Below are 27,779 nucleotides of genomic sequence, written 5' to 3'. Positions count from 1 at the left end.
GTGTAATCAAGGAATGCGGGGACAGTGGGTGGAGGGCCAGGTGAGAAGACACACACCTTATGTTTTTACAAAATTTTTGATAATTCAGTTACAGGTACAGTTTTAAAAAGCAATTCAGTTATAAAAAGCAAGCGATTTCTGTTAATTTGGTGATCTCTGCTGATGCCCTCCTTTTTTTATTCCACATGGAAAAAATGGATATTTGCTTACCACAGGAGGGGAATGAGGGCAATGAAATGTGGGAAGATGATGTCAGGTACCCACAATCACTTGTGGGGCATTTTCTTCTCATGCTGCACCAGGGAGCATACCCAAAATGATATGGGAATGAGGGAACTGTGGGATAGGTTCCCACAATGCACTGCTGCAACAGTCAATGTTTGTCAGTTGAGTGTGGCAGCAGTGTCATATTTCTGAGGAGCAGGTGGGGAGGTGAGGATAGTCAAATTCAAATGTAGAAAATCCAGCATCACAAAATTGATTTTAATAAATTTGAATTTATCGCATAGTGTAGGTGTAGCCTTAGATAGGTTTTACCACCTCTCTATCATCTACAAAAAATCCATATGTTGAGAACCGATGCTGCAGATTTGTGCTATGTTAGCCTGACATTAAGCTTTCGTGGGCAAAGTAGATCTTTGCCCACAAAATCTTATGTTCCAAAATATCTGTTAGTCTATAAGGTGCCACAGGACTTGTTTTTGCAGATATAGACTAACGCAGCTACCCTTCTGATACTTGTAGTCTAACATTGTGAATTTTAAGTGTATTTTACACTGTGATAGTGTAACCACCCACAGGACACATCCCATTCCAGTTGGGAACAAGCAGGTGTTTTCCCATCACAGTATTATGTTTCAGTAGTTTAATACGCCCTGAGCTAAAGCTTCTTTGTGTGAACTTAAGCAGGAGTACATCTTGCTGCACAGAGGTAGAGTACTAAGCACATTACTTGCCTCTTGAGGTTGACCATAATTAGGCACATAAGTCAGAGATATGGAAGTAGATTTGAACAGATTGGTATGGCAAGAAACTAGAGCTGCATTTAAAAAAAATTAAAATGTCTAGATTACAGTGATTAGTTTCATCATTTTTTATTGTTGCTGCACAATGTCTTGAAATGGGGATTGCAAGCACTTGGATTTGTGCATTAAATGGTGTCCTTGCCCTCTGATTCATCTCTCCTGAGGCTAATTCCAATATTCCAAATCACAGAGCAGTTTCAAGGAACTGACTTTAAAAACAACCTGCTAGAGAGAGGTTTCCTCCTCTTCCCCGAATGTGGAATTCAATTTTGTACCAGTGAAAGATTTTTTTTTCATACAAAACCGCTACAGCCTTAAAGTCCAGTATGTCATACTTCGGCATGGATAGAAATGGAATAAAGATCCCATTGGAAAAGGGAGATTTTAATCATCCCACAGAAAGCTCACTTCTAGCTCTGCATGTGTCAGAGGTTAATAGACATCAGAATAAATAATAAATAAAAAATATTTTTTTTGTGGCTCCTTCTGAGCCTGGTACTGTTGTACCCAGGTACTTATGGCCTGAATTTATCTCTGTTTTGTAGGATCACATTAAGTTGCTAGTTTTTTGTGTTTTATTTTATTACAAATAACTTCTCTTCCTATTTGATACAGGGATTTTTATGTTTGAAAAACTTTTCTTAAGAACTTCCTTCTTGTTTCTGATACTGATAACAAGTGCTTTGTCCTACTGTAATAGCTACATTGCTTAAGTTTTGTAGATTTTATTTTTTTAGTTGAGCTCCTTTTAAAATTTATACAAGTAGAATGACAAACTCCAGGGAATTAGTTATTTCAGGGGTATTTCAACATTTGGTCTCCAGTTTTGTGCCTCACTATGCACTTGAGGCATGCAGATATGTCATAGCAGCTGCACATTATATCATGTGTTTTTCCTACATGAGTTTCTGGACATTAAAAAAAAAAACAACATTTCTCTTTTTTATTATTTGGAAAAAAAATCCCACTAAAGTCAAATGGCATGCTCATTTATTTCCTTAAGTAGGAAATCCTACCACAATGAACACCTGAAAAAGGATTCTGCCACTTAAGTCAATAAGTCAGCCTCTCACACTTGCTCCTGTAACTTGCAGTAGGGTTTTAAATTGTTTAATTTTGGAAAGTTCATAGTCCCGTACCAATAGATGAAGCTGAAAATTATGATTCAAAGTGTATTGGGTATGGGGAGCAAGCAGTGTCTTGTGGTTAAAGTATGAACCTAAGATTTGGGTGGCCTAAATTTTATTCCTAGCTGTATCACATACACACCTTGGCTACGTCTACACTAGCACACTATGTTGAAGTAGCCTATTTCGAAGTTAGGACATCGAAATAGGCTACTTTGACACGTAGCATCTACACATCCTCCAGGGCTGGTGCCATCAACTTTCAACGTTGAAGTAGTGACAGGGAACATCGAAAGGAGCCGCCCCGGAAGGAAATGCGGAGCGTCCACACACACAAGCACTCCCCCTCGAAATAAGGGGCCAGCAAAGCCCCAAGCCACTCCCTTAAAGGGCCCCTCCCAGACACACTTGCCCTGCACAGCACAAGATCCACAGAGCCGACAACTGGTTGCAGACCCTGTGCATGCAGCACGGACCCCCAGCTGCAGCAGCAGTAGCCAGAAGCCCTGGGCTAAGGGCTGCTGTACGCAGTGGCCATAGAGCCTCGCAGGGGCTGGACAGAGTGTCTCTCAACCCCTCAGCTGATGGCCACCATGGAGGACCCCGCTATTTTGAAGTAGCAAGAGGCGGATCGTCTACACACGCCCTACTTCGATGTTGAACGTCGAAGTAGGGTGCTATTCCCATCTTTGGATGGGAATAGCGATTTCGACGTCTCTCCGCCTAACATCCATTTCAACGTTGAAATAGCACATGGCACGTGTAGACGCGATGTGTGCTATTTCAACGTTGTGCCGGCTACTTCGAAGTAGCCAGCTAGTGTAGACGCACCCCTTGTGTCATTTAACTTGTCAGTGTTGGCCTCCAACCTCTGTGAAGTGAGTTAATAAACTTTTCCTGTGACAAAAGCCTTACTCCATGGGGATGATGTTAGACTGCATCCCTTGTTGGTGTTAGTAGTTTGAGATCCGTACAGGAAGATGCTGTAGGTATGTATTGATGGCATGGTTTGAACTGCATGTGTGTGGAAAAAGTGCAACGATACTTTCCCCAAGCTTCTTTCACTCAAGACCCGGAAATGTGCAGTTGTTGCAGCGAGGCTCAACCTGATAGTTGCTTTTAGGTGTTACTGTAGTAAAAATGTGAAATAATAGATGCTGTGCTAAGGTCTGCTGGGTTACTCAGGCTTGGTTCCCCATTCCATACAGTTCAGATCTGTTCATGGCCAGGGAGAAGTTAAATTCTAAGCATGGTAGGCTGTTTTGAGGCTCTCAGTTATGTAATTTCATACAAAGCTATATTTTTCATGTTAAAAGTATATTTCTAGCCCTTATGACTGAGGAAAAGCTAAAAAAATTGAACCCAGGCATAATGGGTGCACTGAGACCTGCTGGAGTCTGCAGATAGCTGCTGGTAGAGTAGCAGTTATGGAATGAGAGAAGAAGCTGCCTGGCCTCTGAGGCACTGCCAGAGCAGACCGTGTCCCCACTACTGTGAGGGAAAGTGGGCTTTTTGGGGTGTTGGATGTCTTGCTGGGCTTTCCGTGGTGGTCCCAATCCCACTTGGTAAGATATAGAGGCCCTCCTTGTTTCTACTCCTCTCTGTTGTGTTAAAAAAGGTGATGATGCTCTTCCAAGCACCACTGACTTGTGGCATCAAAATAAATGTCACTAGCAGTAGATTGGGCTTATCTTTGTTCTATGATCCTCCCCCCCTCTTTTTTTAAGCTGTTTTGGTCACCCATGAAATAGTAAAAGTTGGGATTTAAGTTATTGTGATTGGACATCTAAGTTACAGATAAGCAGGACAGTTTGTTCTTTTGAGAGGTGTTTTAGGCTGTGTGCTGACTTGGTTGGTTCACAGTGTGAAGGTTTTCTAGCTATTGATCTTGTTTTTTGTTGAGACTGGGAGTATGAAGGACAAGAGGTCCACCTATAAGAGGTAACTGGATTGTCAGCCCAGTGCAACAGTCCTATTCAATTTTTTGTTTATTTTCAAGCATATTAATACTTAATATTCATTTTGAAGTGAATTGTTAAATTTGTATGTTCCTATAATCTGTTCTTATTTTGTACTTTTTGTCTCTGAATGCAATAAAAGTATTTTTCAAATAGTCACAGCAGTGGCAAAAACAAGTCTGTTTTGCTTAATCAGGTTTAGGAGTTTCGTTTTACAGAGATAATGAAAAATATTTAAAATATGTATGATACTAAACTACTGGCTACCTGTGGTGATTAAAGGCAATGTTTTGGCTGTTCTAGTTGATGTTTAAGCCATTTTAAAGGTAAACTGGGAGAAGAACACTGTGCTCATTTTCTGCATATTTGTCAGTGTATTTGCAGTATAATGCTGGACAGATACAAGTATCTGACACTCTTATTTTCAGGAGCTGGTGATGATACAAGAGCCTGGGGTCCACCTTTTGTTGGAACAGAAAGCGTTTATTTTCTCAGTGTAAATCGAAATAAAAAGGTAAACAGAAAGTCCATGGTGCAGTGTGATTTGATTTGATTTTAGGCATGGAAGTCAGATCTAATTTAAACTTTAAGTTCTTTAGTTAATATTTGTTGTAGCACTAGACACTGGATTGTATTGAGCAGAAGCATTTTTTTCACAAGTTAGATAACTGTAACAATTCAGGAGAAGCTAATAACTAATAAAGCAAGAATACTCATTGTCTAGTTTTTCTTAACCATGCTTTACAGGATAGAAACCTCAAAGACTTAGTTCATAATTGTGTAATCCTTGTTATATGTAAATGTGGTAAGATTAAGATTGGCATTAAATTGCAGTATGAGACTGGACAATTCTTTGAAAGAACAGGATGAGTATTTTGAACAATTAAGGATATGTATTGTATTACTTTTGGAAGAAGATTAAGTGATGCAGGTACTTTCATATAACTAATAATATTGTGGTTTTTTTTGTTACCAGAGTATAGCCATCAACCTGAAAAATCCAAAAGGAGCAAAGATAATCAGAGAGGTAAGTTCTGGCATAATGTAAATCATGCATTTTACATTGTTTTCAGTGTAATATCAAGGTATAAATAAATGGCTGAGAAATCCTTAAAAACAGAGTAATATAGTTAATGTTTCACTTGTATTGTTAAAATATTAAAACAGCAGTACACTGATTTTCATTTATACATTTAAACGTTTCCTTTCATGACTCAATATACAGTGCAACTCAGAGTGAGCTTGGATAGTGTGAAGTTTGCTTTAAAGTGGAGTCAAATTAAGTCCCTCATTGTTTCAGTGCACTGCAATGACAAATTGTACCTCCATTTAGAGTGCTTCAACTAAAGCTTTAATGGGGAAATTTTGAGAGTCTTTCAAAGTATTAGGACTGTTGAGCCATCTGTTTTACTTTATTTTTCTTGTTGTATATGTGTGGCAAATATTTGCATATATCTGTATTGCTCACCAGGGCCAGTGAAGTCTGTGGGAGCAGGCATGGACACCAACATTTGGCGTGTTTTTCATGTGTTTGCTGTTGATCAGATACCCCGAATGGCAAAACCACCACAATGCCTGTTGACTTGCTAGCTTGGACTTCATATTTCTGTTCTGTCTTTGTTTTTCATTTTAGAGCTTAAACGTGGTTTTACTCTGAAAAGTAATTGTATAAAAATGGCACATTATATTCAGTAGAGCTATTTCTTATTTATGTATCACGTATTTAATATGGTGACAGACAAGATTTGGATTGTTACTTCTCTTGACCCTGCAGAACCAACACAGCAAAGAGCATTTTTTGCTGGAGGTGATAAAATGTCAGATCCCAATTTTTCTTCTTTGCTTATGCAAAAGTGAGCACACTTAATGTGGAAATCATTTAGAGTTATTTTCGCAGACATGCTTCGGAATAGAACTGTAATGTTGATTGTTACTTAACTTCATAGATTTCCATGGATGATTTAGGAAAACTATACAATTAAAATAGTTTTGCTTCTTCTTAAATTGATGTATTTTAGGTTAAAATGATCATGCTTAAATTAGTATTTAAAAGAATGGTTTCCATGATATCAATAACTTTAGTTTTGCTATTAACTTCTGGTACAGTAAACTCTTTTATATCTGGCACTCTGTGATCTGAAACTCTGAAATAACTGGCATTTTAACCATAAGTAAATGTGAGTTATGTTTTCGATAAGTACAGCATAGTGAAAGTAAATACAAATAAATACAGTGTAAGTTTACAGTGTACAGTATTAGTGTTTTTGGTAAATAAATTACTCTGCATACATTCTTGTTTGTTTCTTAATATCTAATGTTGTTTTTCTTTAGTATTAGGCATTGCTGGGTGTACCTCTCTCTTATGCAGAATATCTGAATATCTGGCAACCTCCTAGTCCCAGGGCTGCCAGATATGGTTTACTGTATTTGATTTTTAGACACACACAGCTTTGAAAAACGTTAACTGATGCATTAACTGGACTGTCTATTGGTCCCTTGCATGTAGTTGTCTCTTCAGGAAAGAGGTGAAAGCAACTCGAGCCAAGAGTCAGGATGTGTTGGAGTAAAGAAATTCTAGCCATCGACTTCATGTCAGGTACTTCTGCCTTAGTAACTGGTAGCTAGAGGTTTTCCTGTTTTAACATTTACTGGGAGTTCAGAAGTGTAACCTTTTTATTGCTGCTTCTCTTTTTCTAACATTATTTTCCACCTTCTACACCTGCAGCATGAAGTGTTCTTTCACTGTTCGAGGACCTTGCATGGCAGGTGACTGCAAAATGGTGGGAATGCAAGTTCCTGCTCGTCCTTTGGGTTGGATGTCTGGTTTTGCTCATGAAAGCAATGAAGCAACAGCTTCTCTCCTGCTGTCTGCCGTCCCACAATATCAGCACCTAACACCTTAACAGAAACCTGTAGGTGGGTTGGCACTGAGCAGGGCTGGCTCTTGACTTCACTGGGACCTGGCCAATGTTGGGGGAGGGTTGGTTCTGGGCCACACAGAAGGGGCAGGGCTAAGGATAGCCAGCCCTCAGCACTGTCTGGAGCATGCCACATAGGGCTCTGGTGGGGTTTAAAGCCTAAGAAGGCAACTGACCCTTCTGCTTTGCCCACCCCATTTGGGCACTGAGCCAAAATGTACTATGCAACCAGAGAAGGGACTGTTAGTAGTATAGCAAAAAGCTGAACTAGCAGCCATAGTTGCTGAAGGTCCCTACCAAGAAATGCACAGATTCCAGGAAACAGGGTAGGCTCTTTAAGTAATGAGTGGCAGAAAATCCATCAAATTGCATAACTGAGAGACCTCTGTGCTACTTCCTCTTCTCTCTTCCCTTGATTTTCTCAAGGGCTTCACTTGATTATGACAGTGATGGTTCTTTCTGTTCTAAAGTTTTTCAAGATTGGCTTGGGGCTAGGTAGCTAAGTATTTTAACTAATCCCAACCTGTACACAATCTCCTTCAGGTGGACACAGGTTATGGCCGGTTGAGGTTGATCCCTGATCTTTCGTCAACTACTTTTTCCTAATACAGGCAAGCCCCAAATGACTGTTGCACAGAGAGGATTTACAGTGAAATATTCATTCATTCCTGAGGTCTCCTCCACTAGTGAAAGGCCAGAAGATTTTTTTTTTTTTTTAAAAAAAGAAAGAGAAGTAGGATTCATTTATTCTCTTCTACCCACAAACTAACTGATTATTCCTCAGGCAAGAGTAACAAAATATTGAAAAAAAAATATAAGGAATTCTTGGAAAAACTAAAAAGACAAAGATCAGATGTCCATGAAACGTCATCCTCTTTAGTGTCCTACTTGTCTGTAGATTCCTCATCCTTTGAGGGAGGGAGCTTTTTCATTTTGAGATAAACAATTTTAAGAAGGCTTCGAAAACCAGGTTTTTCACTCAGGAATATTTCAACAGCATGGTCTAGTCACCCTGCTGTTCTTGGTTTGGGAGCAGTAATGTAAGGAAGCCAAACAAGGTCCTACAGGCAAATAGCTTCCCACCAGCAGCAAAAAATAGTGTAGATTTTTCCCTCCGTGATTCAGTAGGTGACGTAAATGTTCCCATTCAGACCTAATCTTCCAGTACCTGGTACTTTAACTGGAAAGTCATAGAATACTAGAACTGGAACGGACCTTGAAAGGTCATAGAGTCCTGTCCCCTGCCCTCATGGCAGAACCAAGCATCATCTATATCATCCCTGTTAGCTGTTTATCTAACCTGTTCTTAAATATCTGCAATGATGGAGATTCTACAACCACCCTACATATGTTATCATGGAAGTTTAAAAAGAGAACCAACCACTAATTTAAATGGATGAATTGGCAGTGGAATACAGACTTTGACAATGAATGAGCCCATCATTTCAGTGAAGACAGATTTCTGCCCCACCCCAAAAAAGCAAGCAAACAAACAAACAAACCAAAAAAACCCCAGACAGTTGAAGCCCACAGAGAAGGAATTTTGGTATTGTACAGTCATTTCCTTTCCCCCATATTTAAAAGGCAAGCATACAGGCCTTGCCGACTCATATTTTTCATAGAGCCCATTCTTTATGGATGGTGTAAGTTTGCTCATTTGGATCAATGGCTACCAAAGCTGTGGTGGTGTAGAACAGTAGAAATGGGCTAAGCAGGTGTGTTTTGGTTCTAAACTAGATTTAGGCACAGTTTCTGGTCAGTGGCTAACTGGTTGGTTGGTTTGGATTATAGGATGCTAAAATCTTCCAGCCTTCTAACCTGGAACCTTAGGGATGAGATCCTCCCAGTTCTGGATTTGGCCAAATCGGTGTGCCAGTTATGCATACTCTTTTTGTTTAGTGGCAAATTTGTAACTGGAAGTTACCCATGTAGTCTGGCACATCTGGCACACTCCATGCTGATTTCTGAGTCTTAGCCAGGATTATATGTTCCAAAACAAATAAAAAAAAAGTCATGTTAAATAACCATAGGAGATTCATGAACAAGAGAAACTCAGGTCTTGGGACATAATCGATGTTTAACTTATGTTCTGAGTTCAAATGTTCATGTACTCTAGCTGGAGAATTGTGGGTACTAAAAATGTGTATACAGAGTACTGAACTGTCATATCTTCTAAAGTTCCATCTTGGACATAGGGGAAAGAAGATATGTAGTGAAACGTTCACTATGTGTCCATAGCTATGTTAAAGAGCAAAGTTGAAGGACAAGTAGCCTCTGAACCTTCAGGAACATTCCACTGATGCAGCTGAAAAAACTTGGGCTAGAAAGGCTTGCAAGTCAGCAAGAGAAATCTGTAAATCAGCAGTCAGCTTCGTATCTCATCCTTTTATAGAGCGGTGGAAAGTGGGTATCTAGACATCAGCTCTCACATAATTAGTTGCAAGGTTATTTCACCATTTGGTGCCCCAATACCACACTGCTCTTTGTTAGTCTATTACTATTTGCTCTTTCTAATATTTTCTCTTACTACTTGCTGCATCCTAAGTATGCGATGGATACATGGTTATGCTGCTCAGCAGAGCGAAATCTAATCTAAGCCATCATTTCCACTCTTCTAAAAGCAGCAAGTCCAGTTGTCTGACATCTTATCACCCTTTTGTGTTGGTATTTCTGAGTATATTTTTTACAGCCAAATTATCAGTTCATCAAAACTACTTGTTAGAGGATGAGTCAATAGGACATTTTCCTGCTGTGCGTTTAGTTTAATTTTATAGTGATTTTTTAACATAAAGTTTGTATTAGTTACAGTATTTTTGGAAGAACTCTGACAGGAAGTGAATGGATAAGCCATTTTCTCTTCTACTGTCCTTGCTTGAGAGCTGTAGCTGCCTCTGTCTCTGAAATTAGCATATTCATGCCTATGTCAGAGAAAAGAAATTGACATGTGCAGTGGGACACAACTTATTTTTATGGAATTCTTTTAGAAGTTCTCCACAAGGAGGATAAATTGCAATACTTTCTAAATATTACTTTCTAAAATGTTGGTTCTTTAAATAAAAGTGCCTGTTTTTTAATATTCACATTTTCCAAAAAACAAGTGAAATTATGAGAGAGAGAAACAGAAGCAATCTATATTATGTATTTGTATCCCAACATTTTTTGAGTTATAAAGATGAATGCAATAGTGTACTAGCTGTATTAAGCACAATTCTAGACAATGCTCTTTTTTGTTCCCATTCATTATTGGAGACCAAAATAAGAAAGCTAGACTTTGTATTCAGAGGTCCAAAGTGGGGCAAGAGTGGTGGAATTACACTGACATTAAGTCACAGCCCCCTGTTGGGGTTAAGGTGATCAGATGGCACCAGCAAGGCATCAGGCTGAGACCAAGGCTTATTGAGCTTCCAAGTAGTACAGGTCAGGCAGCACCCTTAGTATATGTCTTCATTGAAGAGGTGATTGATCTTAACCTAACCCCAGTGTGAGTAGTCACTTTGCAAAGCTAAACCTGAATTACTGTATCCTCACTGACGCTGCGTTCCCCTGTGTGTTACTAGACTTCTGGGGGCATTTCCCATGATTCTTTGTGCTGCAGTAAATGGTTCTGATTCTTTCCTCTGTTACTTGTGGGATAATTTGTCTCTTCTTCTAGATACTTAGGGGTGAGTGAGGCAGAAATTTGTGGGAAAGCATTGGAGGGCTATCAGCAATTGAAGGATTTAGCTGACCTCTTCACTACAAAGCGAACATGGTACCTGAGCTCTAGCCTGTATCTCCAGCTAGGCCAGCCAGCCTGTGTTTTCAAGTACAACCAAATGTTGGTGAGGTGTGTTTCTGTGTAGACAAGAAGAGGTTGGGGCAAGAGCCTGAGTTAATTCAACAGAGAAGGTACCCTGCGAGAATGTTCCGAGTGTGCTCCTCATCTTAACAAAATGGCTCAGCTAGCTTTTGCAGAGAGATTGGAGGGCTATGGTCCCACCTACTCCCAGGCTAGTGCTGACAATGGTGCTAGCTCTGGGGATCCTTTGTTCAGTTTCTGAGAAACAGGATTCTTCCAGTGGCAGTCACACTCTTTTTTTATAGCTTCCGTGAAATAGTGTGTATTTAATTTCTCAGCAGTGGAATGGTAAATTAAAGAACAATCAGCCCACCACCAATAAAATTCAGTATTTATTAAAAATCTGGAGATTCCTCAGAAAGCTATAATGATTTTAAGCCAGTCATGTTGTAGTCCCATATTTCCTTGATAGTGTCCTTTAAGTATAATCCGTGACATTAACATACCCTTTTACCTTATGTTGAACTTACAGAATATCTGTGGATGTTGTTAATGTCTCTTCCTTGCAGCCAATTCAATCATTCATCAGTTGCATGCTTTGTCTGAATCAGAATCAGTTTCTATATGCCCCGTTAAATGTTTGCTGGCTTGTCTTCTTCTTTGGCCTTAGATACAGAAAACAGCCTACATGCTAGAACAATAATGGTTGTGATTGCTGATATGATGACATTGGTTTATGGAAACTGTTCCAATGTACTATGCATAGTAATCAGCCAGATACATGATAGCTCCAGGAAGTATGACTCTGGTCAACTTGAAATAATCTAAAACAGTTCACTTTTGCACAAAACCTGTGCTTAATTAATGTATGTGTATATGTGTATGTTTCAGTGGATTGTTTCTCAAATTCCTTAAAATGACCATCACCGTATTCTTGGTTATAAGCCTGCTTCTCCAAAGGTTCATAATTAACTTTGTTCACATGACCTAATCATCTATAAATATGTCCAGATATAACTTCCCATTTGTGGAGATGAACAAAGATATGATGTAGGCTCTGATTCAAAATTCATTAACATCAAGAAGAATCTTTCAATCAATTTCGGTAGGCTTTGGATCACACATTTTATATAACTGTATAATACTTACATAGATGATATTTCCTATATTGTGCAATAAAAGATTAATTTACATGGAAACAGACACTGAAATAAAAGGTATGAATTCAGACTTTTAGAGCCGTCTCTATGTATAAATGTAGTGGTTTAAATATAAATGTGTGGGTTTTTTCTTTTTTTTCCTTTTTTTAAAGCAAACAGTTCTGATTCTCTTGCTGCAATTCAGTGTGGATGCTGATGCATTCTTTTTAATTTGGCTTACTGTCTAATTGATGTTGGGAAATATCCATAGATAAACTATAGCTGTATAAAAGTATTATCTTATTCTAAATCTTATATCCACACATGAAAGTTATACCAAGTTAACTACGTTGATTTAAGATAAATTGATGCAACTTATACATAGACAAGTTGGCAACAATCAATTTTAGAATTTTAGTATCCAAGATAATCTTTTAAGTATTCACTGATATGAAATTTCACCTTCTCCCTCTCACTGAACAAGAGCTGTAACTAGGTATTTTTGTGCCCAGGGCAAAATATTATTTATGCGCAGTGCTCTTTTTCTAGGGGAAGAAAAAGGGGTTGGAACTCAAAACCCAAACTGCCCCGTCCCACTCCACCCCACCCCACTGCTCAGGCTTGCCACCCCCTGGCAAACCAGGATTCACCTACCTTACCCAGGAGTTCCGCGTGCTGCCACCTTCCACCGCTCCTTCTTGGGGCCGCTGTCTGCTCTTCACCATAGCTGCACCACTTCCCCCGTCCTCCAGCTCCCCAACAAAGAGCATGGCAGGGGCAGCACCCAGTGCCCTGCCACACTGAAAGAACAGGACTCAATTAAATTGGTTTAGCAGACGGATCACTCCTGCCATTTGAGAAACCAAATAAATTGAGTCCTCTTGCAGCGTGGCACGCAGGGAGTTGGAAGAGAGCAGCAGTGGTGGGAGCCACAAATGGCTCCTTGGAGCAGTAGCGTCCAATAGTAAATCAAGGATCACCGTACTTGTAGTTGTCATCCTTGCACATTCACCACAGGCCTGCCCCCAAAGCCAGGCTCGCCCAGAGCCAGGCGCCCCCAACCCCCTCACGTATGAATGCCCTCCTGCTTCTGCAGAGCCAGGTACCCCCAGCCCTCTCCCCTCCTCCCAAGTGAATGGCGGCGAGTTACGGACCTGGTGCTGCAGGAACTGCTCTAGCTAGAGCTATGCTGGGCTGCCAGAGTTGCACAAGCACCACACCAGGCCTCAGGGACCATGCTGGGTCACAGGAGCCACATGGCTCCTGGGTGGAGCCTCAGGAGCTATGCTGGGACCGGAGGAACAGTGCATGAGTGGTGCGGCGGGGGGAGGGGCACACCATCTGTGTGGGTTACTGAACCACATTTTGCCACCCACCCCCCGTTACTCTAAACAGGGAGCATAGCCCAGCTGCCTTCCAAAATGGCAGTGCTGGGGGAAAAAAGGGTGCTGGAACACTGTTCTGTGGTGTTCCGGCAGAAAAAAAGCCCTGTTTATGTGTCCCCTGAGTCCTGTGAGTTCCACAGCCCCTTTCCAGCTCTGCACAGCCCCATGGCCCCCTGCATCCCCGTTCCTCCATCCTGCCCTCTTCCACATCCCTGCTTCTCCCCTGCCCCATGGGATGGTGGAGTTACCTGTGTGTCTCTCACCCTCACCCTCCCCTCCCAGCCAGGCTGTGCCTGCTCCCTTATTCTCCCTCCAGCCTCTTACAGACCCTCCCCCACACCCCTCATTGCTTCCCTTTATCCCCCCACTTCAGTCTCCCACTATTCCAAGTCTGTTCCCCTGAACCCCATTATTCTTCCCCCCATCTGATTCCTGTGAGTTCCAGCAGCCTCCCTCTAGCACCTGCAGCCCCAAGGCTGCCTCCTATCTCCTGATCCCTGTTCTCCTCCTCCTACTCCCTTCTGAGTTTCCCCCTCAGTGCTCTCTGGTTCTCCAAGCCTGCTTCCACCTATCTGTCCTGCATTACATTAGATGGTGCCACTGCCAAGCCCAGCCTTTGCCCAAGATTCTTCCCTCCTCACCTGCAGGCTCCAGAGATGGCTCCAGCCCCCGACTGAGCTCAGCAGAATGATGGGGATGGGCTTTCTCCTCCCATGCTGTCTGTACATACGCAGCAGGGAGTAGCTGTGGCTCAGCCCAGGCTCCTGATGCACATGGAGGTGTCAGCAGCACAGAACAGGGAAGCCCAGCCCTAGATAACTCTTTAGGTCCCAGAAGCTGTCCACCCAGGCCAGGGCAGAGGCCATCACAGACAATCTGGAGCAGGGAGTGGCCCTTGCAACTAACTGGAGCTGCACCCCTGGTTGTCCTGTGCTCATGATTAGTGTCCCATTTGTTCCACCCTTGTTAGATGCAGCGCAGAACAGATGAAAGTAAAAAGGGTATCTGTATCTTAAAGTTGCCTTTTTTGACAGGACCCAAACTACAAAAGCTTTTGAAGACTATATCCAGGTTAAAAGCATTAGCTGTAGAGCATAAGGAACCGATACACCTGAGAAAGCAGTTTAATGTTTTGTTTGCTGTGTTGAGAAACAGTTCACTGACCTGGAGTTTTCCAGGTTTAGAGAGCAGCTGCATCTTATCACATTGTTTATAAGCATTGTCATTTCTGCTGTGATACAGAAAGTCAGAGTCCAGAGCTGGATATTTTAATCCTGAAACTGCCTTCAGGATTTTCATGTAAAGTGATCAGATAGTTATATGTGGAAAAAGTAGAACCAGGGCCATGAAATGCATTAAAATGTGAAAATGATAGCTTGAAAATTAAAATCACTGTTGCCAAAAGTATCCATTTTGGCCACAGGGGGAAAACAGAGCAGTGGATGAAGGGTTCTTCCTCTTCTCCCTGCTTATTCCCAAAATTAGGAAAGAAATATAATGTTCATATTTGTCCCGCTAAACATAGACAGCTCTTGGCAAATTGCCTTGTTTACACCATATAACAACACCCATGGCACATTAAAAAATTTAATAGTGAATCCATGCAATACTTCTAGTATGTAACTGATCAGAGTAGAGAAGCCATTTGTCAAGAATAAAAATGTTATTTAAGCCAGTTACAATTACCTTGTGACTTCTGTACTGTAGGAAAGCCAGAAACTATCTTGTTTACTGAAATTTTAAATTAAGTTATGTGGGGAACTTGTTGAACTTTTAGAAGTTGATTAAGAAGTCTGACTCATCTCTGTCTTTCTTTTCAGCTTGCAGCTGTGTCTGATGTTTTTGTGGAAAACTATGTCCCTGGGAAACTGGCTGAAATGGGCCTGGGGTATGAAGACATTAACAAGATTGTTCCTCACATCGTGTACTGTTCAATAACAGGTATTTTAACTTTGCATATGTGTTTGAAGGCTTGTAATTACATTTATTCTTCCCAAAGTTCTGCAACAGAAGGCAAGCAGTTTTATTTAAAAAAATTCCCTTTTCATTTGTGCTCACTCAGAAACTGGAAACTGACTTTTTCGTGTATCTGTAAAGCAGACATAGGGGAGATAGCAGTTGGCAACCATACACACCACTTTATGATAACTTGCTTAATACAGGTGGTGCTGCTGTAGTGGTCCATCAAGTCTTCTGGCAGTGGAAGTACTGGGGGGCTGGGGGCGGCAGGGAAGGGCGAAAGATGGGACAGGGGAGGAAGGAGATTCAAGAAATCCCACGTTAATCAGATGTGGAATAATAGCCTGTCCTGCATTTCTGCATAAAACTCTTATTTTTATAGTAAGGAGTTAGGAATTTATTTAATTCCTGAACCATGAGATTTTACATTTTTCACAGTCTTCTGGCGTGTGTTTGGGTTTGAGAAGAGAGGTATTTACTACTTTGATTTGACCTTGGACTTCAGTTTGATAAAGCGTAGCTTTTATGGTGATTTTTATAGCATGAACTGGACTTTGTAAACGGAAGCGTCTTAGATATAATTCTTGATGTATTAATTGTTTGACATGCAGATACACCATTCTAGGCTGATCCTGCAAACATTTTTGTGTGTACTTACCTTGATTTATGTGAGTAGTTCAGTATTTCTGGGTGATTGCTCACGTGCATTAAATTAAATGTGTTTGTAGGATGTAGGTGCCAGCAGTATAATTAATTTTTTTTGCAGTATTAAAAGGTGGTACATTAAAAGATAGGCCTAAAATGACATGGTCAACATTGGATACATACAGTGATGGTTAGAGCTATGGTAGAAATTCCCCCATTTTAATCTTAAATTGGTATTTTCAATAAATAATTTTTAAAAAATACTGTTTGAAATTCACTTTTAACAACTGAATTCAGTCCAGAATGAAAAATAATCACAAACATGTTGAACCATATTTGAGTTTTCCCACTGTTGAAATTAATTGTTCACATATGAAGAATTTTGTTCACATCTATGCACTAATATAATTAGAAACATAATTTTCAGCTTCATATATATCAAGTATGGGGTCCCGGCTTAAAGAAATATGGTATTCAAATAATGAGGGCATGGATATGGGGAAATAATGTACTCTGTGTATGGAGTAAATTCTTCTATTTTAGAAAGTGTATCTACATTAATTTAAAGAGGGAGGCTGAAGTGACAAGTATTGCACAGACTTCAATGGGAGAGGTGGATACTCAGCACCCTTAAAACTAAGCTTATGAACATGCAGTGCAAAGTGGTGTGTGTGTATATATATATATATATATATATATAAAAAAATAACATGTGTATTCCAGTTCTGGTTTTTCATATAATGTTCCGATGTCTAAAATTTTCTTTTGAGACTCATGAATGCTTCCACTTTTCATTTAATCTCTCAGAATGCTTGACTTTATTTATTTATTTATTTTACACTGAGTAGAGTTAGCTTGTGTTTTATTGGGTCAATCCAATGAAATGACCATTTGGGGCATGGGCAGGGTTTGGAGTAAAGACAGAAGTCACCTGATTGTAGAGACTTATCAGTGCTTTTCTTGTGTTCAGAGTAAACATTAATAACACTGGTTAATTACAAACTAGTTCAGAAAGTAAGTTATGATTATTCTCCAGTGAAATGTCTTTACACTCCTGTGGAGTCAGAAGCTGACAGTGCTGACACTAATGTTCATTTTTAAACCAAAGTGTATTTCAGCCTTTGGTGTGACTGCTTCATGACCATAAATACTTCAGGGATGTCACAATAGTGCCCCAGTTTTGGATTTTTCCAATATTGCACTGATACTTATATTTTTAAAGGCCAAGCAAGTATGGGCTCTCTGATGTCTGAATAACTTGACCACAAGACATGGTACTCCAGCTATTTTACTTGCCCTAGTCATTGCATTCTGGCAGCACTTTTTGTCTCCCAATTTGATCACTTCTTGATTTGTTGGAAGCTTTTTCTCTTTTTGTAATCAGTTGAATCCTGTACTTCGTTTAGATGTCACTTTTCCAAAGGAGGGGCTAATGTTATTTCATGGTTTCTGTCAGACCCTTTGATTTCAGGCCTCACAATAACTGTGAAGATACTACTAATGTTCAAGAGATACTGGAATCACAGGTCCCTCATTCAGTGTTTTGCTAGCATGGATTTGTCCATGATGATGACGGTGATAAATAATCTGTTTGTTACTAAATTGGAATGAAATCCTGGCCTCACTGAAGTTTATGGCAAGGTTCCTAGTCAATGGGACCAGTGTTTCACTCTTGGTTTCTCTCTGTATATTGTCCACAACAGATTTGCAATGTCTGTTTTCAAAATTTTAGTGGTGGGGGTCATACGGATACACCAAGAGGTTTATTCACATATATTTTCACATTTCAAATCAGGGTATCCCACTATGTCTTTTTGTCTCGTATCCTCTCCCTTTAGAGATAGGTGTGAGATTGTGCTCTTGGGACTGCATAGTAAATTTTGTATTACTTGAAATGTTCTGCGTTTATTGATAGCTGAGATGGGGTAAGGAGCCTTGATTGTTTGGAAGTGGTTGTAGAGTGAAACTGAGCTGGCTACATGAAATCAACAAGAAATGGATGCATATAAATTAGTCTAAAGTGGGAAAATTCACAATGGAGAAGCTTTGGGGTTATACGCTCTTTAAGATAACTATTTTTATTCTTACCTTAAAGCCAGTGATGTCTATTGGTCAATTTAATGTCTTACAGAAACCATCAGTCAGACTTATAACTGAATTGTTGTAGAATAAGCACCTCAGAATGTAAACTATTCTGAAAAAGTTTCTTCAATCTATTGCTGTATTCATCTGGGTCATTGATTAGAAACCCAAACCTAAGGAAGTGTTATGCTTCTGTAACTGGTTTGTCTCTTCATATAAACAAGGGACCAAAGTCTTATCTGTATTACAGGGGAAAAAAAGCATTTCTATTTAAGAGTTTGGTATACAGTTGTTTAGGGATTGTTTTCGGTAGGGTTTTGTCCCTAGTGAACGACCTTCTTGTGTCTTTTGTTTGTATGCTTTTGTGATCCTGCACCCCCGACATGTACAAGCTTCGATTATAAAAAAAAAAAAAAAAGTGTTACTAAAAAGCTAGTGGTGGCAGAGTGTGTTTCATAAGAAGCTCTGAAAAGTACAATTACTTAAACTCACATGTAACATTACCCTTTTGGATGGTCCCGTTGAAATCAGTGAGAGCAGCCATCTGAGTAAAGCTGCCTGAAGTTTTGCAGACTCAGGTCCTGATTCATTTAACACGTATAATTTACATTATAATTTACATTACTAGGTATGTATAGTGGTTTGTTCAGTCAGAAGTTTTGTGCTAGTTTTACAGAATTTCTTGTAGGCTGCTGCTATACAACATTATTTATTAAAAATCATACCAACTGGGCATAGGAATCGCTTGTCCTTGCTGAGTGGCTGCAGTACTGGTTGTTTTCCCAGTATTGCAAATATTGATCAGTGAAATCAATTAAATATTTTTAAAATGTGTTCAGAGTTATTTGTAAAATGGTTGGTTGCAATATTATTCCCAAGCTGGTATAGAGCTTACCACAAGAGTCACCTTATTTGGCCCTGGGACAGTAGAAACATGAAGAAAACACACACGGTGATAATACTGACAAGCCAGGCGATATGAAAGTGCAACTCTAATGAGAAGCATTGTATTGTAACTAGATTTTTGGTTAATGCAGTGTTTTACACAGAAGAAATATAATGCTTTGGTACTGCCTCTCTTTAAACTTTGGATTATTCTGCTTCAAGTAGCAATTGTTAATTGTTTATGAGACAAGTAGTTTATCAGAAAACCAGTCATGTATAGGTGAGCAGTTTAGCCAAATTTAGGTGAGCAGTTTAGCCAAATGCTAGCTCCTTTTTAGAATTTTGGAGCTCTTGATCAGCAAATTGAGCTTCTTATTTAAACCATTCTCATTCAATCTGTGTAGCGTTGCACTGGCTGTTTTTTTTGCTGCTGGAATCTTTGTGATATTTCCCAACATTCTTGCTGTTTTCTGAGCCTTCTTGAGCCCCAGATTGTCTGTTCTCACTCACAAGTTGGCTTCATTGCTAATGAGAATAACTGTAAACCAGTTCTAAGGCTAATATATTCTGACAGCTCTGTGGTTGAGGTTTGTTGAAGTTTATGAAAACTGTCCACTAAAAGTAAACTGTGTATGTGCTGGTGACCATTTGCTCTTGGTATGGTCTTGTTTAGCACTTTGTTATGAGAAAATTAATTAGGGCTGCTTACTGAACAGTAGGGGGCAGTGTTTAAAAGGACAACACCACTAAGTATTAATTCCAAATCAAAGTGCTGGGATTTATTATTATTATTACTACTACTCAGAAGTGTATGGGAGAAAACCTGCTAGTGTTGCATGAGAGTTTGTTTGATTTTTGAATGATAGAAATTATTCTTCCTGTAATTACCTGGCTATTAATTTGTTTTAAAAATGTTTGTTATATTTTTGATTTTTTTTTTGGCTGAATAGTGCTTCCTTTTCTCCTGTGTAAAGTTGGTTTGAAACTGTAGCTTTCCTTATTTTTTGTATTCCCATTATTCTTGTTCAAGAAAGGCTGGATACATTCAATGTATCATCTACAGGTATTTTCTCTGCTGTTTTAGAGGCAGCATGAGGTCTCTTTCAAGTCTCCTCCTCTTTAGTGACCATAGCTCAATGGATACTTCTGGGAAATGCTAGTATGGTGACAGCTAGGATTTATTTATTTGTATTATAGTTGGAGATAAGTTGTACTAAGTACCGTGCGGCCATATAGGAAAATGCGCGCTCTGCTTGAAACTGCTTTCAGTTTAAGGCTCTGATCCTGCCTATAGGTACGTATAATAGTTACCTTACAGAGTGTGACACTGCTCACATGATAGAAAGTTATTCATATGCATAATTATTGGCAAAATTGTGGCCTGAATAGACAGAAAAATAGATTAAAGAATGATGGAAAACAGATACAACTTATAAGCAAAGCGCTTAGGGCGATGTAACTGAAACATCCACAACTTTTTGTTTTTGACCTAGAGATTCTTTAAGATTACTAGATTTCTAAATATGGTATTCATTTCACTACCAGCAATACTTGCTAAATCTCCTACAACCTCTAGATACTGACAATTCAAATTATTTCATAATATGCTAACTAGTTTTTCACTCAGTCTTTTTGTAAACCGAAATGTTGTTTAGCTCGTGCGAAAGGCGAACAATTATTGTATTCTAACACATCCTCTTGTAGTCCAAAAAAGTATAACTGGTCCATATCATATGTTACCATATAATTTTAATGGATGTCATGTTTTGGCTCTAATATTTTCAAAACAGAAAGACAAAAAACAAACAAAAAACCGCAGCCATGATAATCTTTGGGCGATTGGGGTAACACTAGGGAAAAGTGTTCTTAGAATCTTCCAGTTCTTTTGCTAGCTGTGGTAGAATGTGTGGAATTGCTTCACGTTAGAGCCAGTTTATAGCTCCATCTTTATCAGAAGATACTAGTTTATGAAGTGGAATGTCAGTGTTTCGCAACCTTTATTTTGTAAAGATCCCCTTTTAAAATAATTACAAGTACCCCGATACCTACAATTTTCAGACACAAAATTTAAATGAACATAAAATAAGTCCAATTTTTTGTTAATGGAAAGGTTGAGAAACACTGAGGTAACATACCCTCTGGAAGAGCTCTGAGAACCCTCAGGGGTACACGTACCACTGATTGAGAACCACCGTGGTATGTGACTTGGAGTGCTGAGGCTTTATTTTAGTGGTCTTGTTACTCCTGGATAACCATGTAGGGCCAGATCGGCAGCAGATGCTAATTTGTATAGCTCTTATGTGAAGTTCTCGCTCTTTTTCTATGGAGGCAGACTACAGGGCAGCAGCGACTGGGAGATTTAAGAGGTAACAGAATCAAGTACGATAATAAGGGGCGACTTTACTCACACAGTAAAGCAATTTTCACTAGAGGGCAATATTTAGACAAGGGATTCCTTGACACCTACAATGATTTTTTTGAAACAGTTTGTTTAGGAACACACGAGCGGATAAACTACTCTTGATTTAGTCCTAATTAAAGTACTGAAGTTGGTTCAAGCAACATATATTTAAAACTGAGCAACTGTATAAACAGTGTTTTTCTGGTCTTTAGTTGAAGATGTCTGTAACTGGGATTGCACCAAAACTAGCATGATGGCATTACACTTTAGAATGAGGATTTTTTTTAATCTGAGGAAGTGAGTGAAAAAACACTGTAAAGTTGTAAGGGATAAACTTAAAATCCTCAGTATGTATGTTACTTAAGCATACCGTGAATGCCACCTGCCCATATCAATGGATGGGGAGAGATGAGGTAATTGGCAGTGTAAGGGAATCTCCCAGTAGTGAGGTAAGGGAGACACTTGGCAAGGGACACATAAATAGCTTCTTTCCTGCCTTAGTGGCCAATTTGGGAGATTGGTAATGATTGGCAAGAATTCCTCAGATCCCAGGATTTAGCCAAGTACCAGGGCCAGGCAGAGCCTCTTGTGTCTGTAGTCCAGCGGCCCTTCCTGTAAGCCAGGGAGGAAAATCCAGCCTGGCAGATGTGATAGGTGTAGGCATTTGCCTGTTGAGAGAGTCAGAAAGGAATTTGTTCTTCTACAAAGGCAATTGGCAGAGGACTTGGCAGGTTGCACTTGTGTGTGTGCACATGCGCAGCATGTGTGTGTTTTGGTCCTTTCTGACAGCATCTTCATGCCACATTGGGTCAAATAGGAATGCTGTAGTACCCAATGGAGTGGTGTGTTTATTCATCACACCTTGCAGCTGGTTTCCAATGTGGTTAAAGGAATAAAATGAACAGTTCCATGGGCAAAAGACCTTGGCTTTTGCTGATCAGCTTTGGTCTTATGTGGAGGGTGAATTAAATGGCAGTAGTGGAGGGAGCAAACATAGTGTCTATTTTTTAAAACTGATGTTAGGTATTACAGTCTAGTGAGCCTTACTCTTGAGGGCCAAGTAAATTGGCTGAAAGAAAAGCTAATGACACCTCAAGGCACTTGATGTGATCAGAAAACTCAGCACAGTTTTTGGGAAGGGAAATCGTTCCTCTCTAATCAATTATAATCTTTGAGAGTGTCAGTAAAATAGTGGTTAAAGGAGAAACGGAGAGCATAATTCATTTGGTCTGTCAAAATTTTGAAAGCCCAAAGATTATCATGGGACTGTTTAGGAAAATAAATAGGTGAAGGTTGAAAGGTAAGGTATTACCTCTCGTTAAGAGAACCAGAAACAAAAAATAGAAAAATACAATCTAAACATACCAAAAGGCTACACTAGGTCCAACATGTAATGGTTTGATAAAGAGAGCAGTGCAATGGTTTAATTTGCAGATAATTCAAAATAATTTAAGTTAGTCAAGACAAGAAAGGCCTATGAGAAACTCCAGATGGACCTAACGAAATTGGGTGAATGGGCAGCAGAGAGGCAGATGAAACCCAATATTTACAAATGTAATACACATTGAAGAGAATAATTGAATTTTTCATATAAATTGTTTTGGTTCAAAATTAACTGTTGCCACACAGGAAAAAGATTGGGGTAAGTTATGCAATTACTAATACATTTTTAACATCAAAAGGGACCCTTAGTAACTAGTCTGACCTTTTGACTAATGTACACCATAGATTGTCACCCAATATTTCCTGACTCAAATGCACTGACTTCTGTTCAGTGTGTCAGAGTAACCAAAAAGCAAATACAAATGGACTATATGTTCAGGTCTTATCACTCCATCCAAAACAACCCAACACATCTAGTAGAAACAGAATGGTTTTGGTTTGGAGTTGAGTAATGAAAATGAAGAGGGGTATGGAAGAGTTCCATGGGAGTGTGGAAGATGAGGCTGTTTTAGTGTAGAGAAGAGAAAAAGAATTGGGGATGCAATATAGAAGGATACACAATAAAGAATGGTAAATCAGGCCGTCCTACTTACCCGTTTTCATAAAAGAAGAACAAAGGGACATTCTGTGAAAAGGCCCATATGTCTAAAACTGATTAAAAGAAATGTTTTTCCTACAACACATAATTAACCTGTTGGAACTCTCTGCCATAATATCCCATTGAAGGTAAAAAGAGAAAATATCTAGGGTTGAAAAAAAGGATTCGACCTTAAGAAAGATAACAAGAATATACATATACATGAGATAGGGTCAGATATGTATAAAAATCTTTCTATTGGTCTTTGGACCAAACCAATAGACAACCATTAATTGCCTGCAGTACCAGACTAGATGGGCTAATGTTATCATTCCTGTGCTCTTTTATACATTGTGGGATCAACATATTAAAAAGCTTTTCTAGCACATCAAAGGGGATGAGTGGGAATCCTATACACCTGTCTAAAATAAAAATTATGAGAGACTAATTTAAAAATAGAAGGTACATTTGGTAAAAACAATTTCAATATTCACTTGTCAAAGCACAGGAATTCAGTGTTGTACGTGGCATCATTCTATATGGAGAATCACAGCCCGATGTAGAGAACAATCAGCAAAAAAGAAAAAACAATTACTTGTGTATGCTGAACTGAATAGTCTAGCATTTATTTTCAAAAGTTCAGAAAACACTGCTGGGCTTCAGAATTTTAAATAAGCATTCCATATCGGGAATAAAGTGAAATTAACTCTGAATCGCGTCATGCTGCTTTCCTTCCTTGATTTAGAGTACTCCTTTACAATTCTAAATGAAACCACACGTGGGAATATACATTGGCACCGCTGGATAAACACAGTTCCTGTTGTAGTTAAGGACCAACTTGTTTGGCATGCAGTGCTTAATTTAGAAATATATGGTGCTGCGCTCACTAAGTAGAAACCAAAAGAGGTTTGGCCACAGTTTGTTTCCAAAATGTTAAAATACTTCTGATAATAAATGGGGCCATTTGTTAAACAAAACATGGCTTATTCAGGTATCAAATGTGTCTTGACAATGCATTAGTCCCAAATGCCATCTTTTCAAGAAAAAATTCTAGTAGCCCTTATTGTCTATTTCAGAATTTCTGGAAATGAAAGTTTTAATTTGCATTGCAACATGACCAAAAACATAAGGCCATATTCACAAATCCAGTATGAAGCAGTTAGTCAAAATAAGTTATAGTTACACACTATTGTTTGGTGTAAATCAAGGCCAGGAGACAAGTTCTTTTATTTAATGCCATGAAATAACACTTTCAGAACCCTTGATAATTACTTTTTGAGTTTAGCAAATGCAAAAACAAAAAGTGAAGTGATGATCCTGTCTCCTGTGTATACTTAGTATCTGTTCATAAACAACCTTTTAATACATTGCACAAAAGACTTGGAGAGTGTAGAATTTGAAGTATCTTAGTGCATGTCCCTGAAAACTCTTATTCAAGTGCATAGCCTATAGTCGTGAGTATAGTAGCTCAGTTACATCAGCGGGACTGCTCAAGTGAGTAGGGATTTTTTATTGTGATAAGGTCTGGAATGAGCACAGTTTGGGTTAGGAATGTAAATCTTATTTTTTTAAACCAAAGGAGTTAGAGATTAACCCTTACTACAGATGGATTTGCATTAATATGAATTTAACTTATACCAGTGTAGTTTATTCTCCTTCCAACACAGTAGTATAAATCACCTTTGTACTAATATAACTGCATTCATGCTATGTACCTGTACTACTTTAACTACAGTATATTGATGTATAACAAGCAGTCCTGAGGCACCTTAGAGAATAAGAAGTTTATAAGGTCATGAATTTTTATGGGTAAAAACCACTTCCTCAGATGGAAAAAAAAGTGGAGCAGAAAAAGAGAATTCAGGATTAATTATAGTGGGTGAGGGGGAAAGTTTAAAAAAAAAATAAAGGGGTACCTGTTGCTAGTAGGAGCAGTTAATGAAGCACATTAAGTAGCACATGTCCCATTCCTGTGACTATCAAAGGTTGGAAAATTGGCCTTATAATGCTTAACATAGCTGAGACCTCTGTTCAGGCCAAGGTTAAACATGTCAAATTTGTTAATGAATTCCAATTCATATGTCTCCATCTATAATCTAGTTGTAAAATTCTTTTTTAGAAGAATGTCTACTTTTAAACCCATTATTGAATGTCCAAGGAAGTTAGTGTTCTGCTATAGGTTTGTGTGTATGTATTCCAATTCCTGATGTCGGATTTATGTCCATTCATCCTTTGGGACAAAGGCTGTCCAGTTTTTCCAGTGTACACAGCAGAGAGCCATTCCCGACACATGATGGCATATATCACATTAATGGATGTGCAGGTGTATACGCCCCGATGGTGTGGCTGATGTGACTAGGTCCTGCGATATTGTCACTTTGATAGATACATGGACAGAGTTGGCAACGAGTTTGTTGCATGGATAGGTTCCTGAGTTAGTGTTTCTGTGGTATGATGTATGGCTCCTAGTAACAGGCAACATTTGAATCTCTCCTGAGCAGCCACACAGATGCACAACTTACAGGGAAAAATGGCCATACTGGTTTCTCCATGAGTGGAAGCTGGCTGCATGCAGTTTGTGGCTGTTCCGGTTGAAGGACTTCCATACATTTTGTAAGTAAACACTGAAGCCGTATCTACGCTAGAGAGTTTTTTTGTCAACAAAACCCAAGTTTTGTCAACAAAACTCGTGGCACAGCCACGCTAAAAATGTGTTCTGTCGACAGGAAACCGACTGACTGCAGCACTTCTGTCGACAGCCTTCTGCCTCTCACCCATGAGGCAGAACGCCTTTCTTGACGGAATCTGTCGACAAAAAAGCTATGTGGATGCTCCTTGGGGGCCCCACTGTCGACAGACAGGGCTTCTGGGTTGCCAGATAGCCCTGTCTGCTGTTTCCAGTTGGCCATTGCATCAAAAGAGTGGCCGGGCAGTCCTGCTGCTCTCTGGCAACAGAGCAGATCAATGGAGCAATCCTCTTTCGTGTGTGGCTGCTATCTGCTGATAGAAGTTTTGTCAAAAGATATGTTCTGACACTAACTTCTGTCAACAGATTGCTCTAGTGTAGACATAGCTTAAGAAAACATACCCAAACTTAGTGTCGTTGTTTTCTGCTTTGATGGAAGTTGAGCTGGCCCACCGGACTCTACTGGCCCTGTAGTAATCTTTTTTCCTTCAGTAAAATTACTAATAGCAACAAAGCCCAACCTACTAGCCTAATTAGGTAAAATATTTTTTACCTTATTAGTTTACTCTTAACTTAAATAACCACAATTAAATGATGAGAAAGAAAGCAACAAGGCTTAAAAGTAAAGCTAAATTGTATTCTGTAGAAAAATTCACTGTCTCAATTAGAAAAAGTAAAGGAGGTGTACGGTTTTTTTTAATTCATTTTCAACCTGTGAAGTTAATTGTTTCCAACTTCAAACAGTAGCTATACAGCCCAGAAGTCCCTTCTGCTGCACATGGATCTTGATCTTCCCTGCTACTTTTTATGCAGATTTTCCTTCCCATCTGTTTCCTATCATGGATGATCTATCTGGAAGCAGGCTGTCACCTTTGCTTGAGACATCTTTATGAAAAATACTCTGTGTGTGTATTGGATATAATAATTTCAGTGTTGCCAACTTTCATGAGTTTAATATAAATCTCACAATATGTGGCATTTTCCCTGAATTGTAATTTTTAGGGGTGGGAGGGCAAAGAATTTCAGCTTTCTTTAAAAAGGTGTCTAGTCTTTGTAATTGTGGACAAAAAGTGGGAAAGCCAGCCCGCATGTGACTGAAAGGCTCAGAAATCTGAAGGCAAATAATCAAACCCCAAATGTATTCTTTTTCCTTAAATCATGATCATGACAATTTTGGGAGCATGACTCGTACTTGAAGAATGTGTGGGATTGGCAGTAAAATCAGGAAGGCATGTTCTTAATCTGTGAACCTGACGTGTACAGGTTTTCTACTTACTGTTGCAGGAAGGATCCTGAGCATCCTTCTCTGAGTGGAAACCAGCATGTTTGTACAGTAATGTGTCAACATTCATGAGGGTTCTGTGTTGAGAACCCTCGTGAATGTTCAATTTTGTGAATTTGGCTCCTGCCTGGATCCCGGCTGCTGCTGTTTCTACCAGGGGCCCTGGGGGAAGCATCGGCTGCCGGTGCTCCTGCCCGGGGGAAGTGGCAGCTGCTGGCCACTCGCGAATAATTGAACTCGTGAACATTAGGTTGGTGAATGTTGAGTCCCTACTGTACTCTAAAGTGACCATGTAAATATGGAATCTGAAGGGCAGAATGTAAAAACCATAGAATTGTACAGGTACAAATGTGGGTGTAATTTAGTTTGTAGAAATAGAATCTTTTATTCTAGCTAATGAAGAAATGGGAAGAGTCAAACTTCAGTTTGAGATTTTGTGTTGGCAACAAGAAAAAGAATCTTTATGTTTGTAAACTGGGCGCATTTGAG

The 27,779-nt window shown here is 39.4% G+C and overlaps 1 protein-coding gene across 3 annotated transcripts in view; it reads left to right on the top strand.

The window, feature by feature from the left end:
* Window positions 1-27,779, top strand: part of SUGCT (succinyl-CoA:glutarate-CoA transferase) — a 536,399-nt gene that overhangs the window by 14,196 nt on the left and 494,424 nt on the right. For all 3 annotated transcript variants that reach the window (XM_074986040.1, XM_074986041.1, XM_074986039.1), the window contains 3 exons: window positions 4,539-4,624; window positions 5,087-5,137; window positions 15,151-15,271. In XM_074986040.1, coding sequence (XP_074842141.1) covers window positions 4,539-4,624; window positions 5,087-5,137; window positions 15,151-15,271 — 258 coding nt within the window. The remainder of the gene's footprint in view (window positions 1-4,538; window positions 4,625-5,086; window positions 5,138-15,150; window positions 15,272-27,779) is intronic.

The sequence above is a fragment of the Carettochelys insculpta genome, chromosome 2, assembly GCF_033958435.1.
Source record: "Carettochelys insculpta isolate YL-2023 chromosome 2, ASM3395843v1, whole genome shotgun sequence".
Lineage (NCBI taxonomy): Eukaryota > Metazoa > Chordata > Testudines > Carettochelyidae > Carettochelys > Carettochelys insculpta.
Note: the sequence above shows the minus strand (reverse complement) of the source record. Positions and strands in the feature narration are given on the sequence as shown.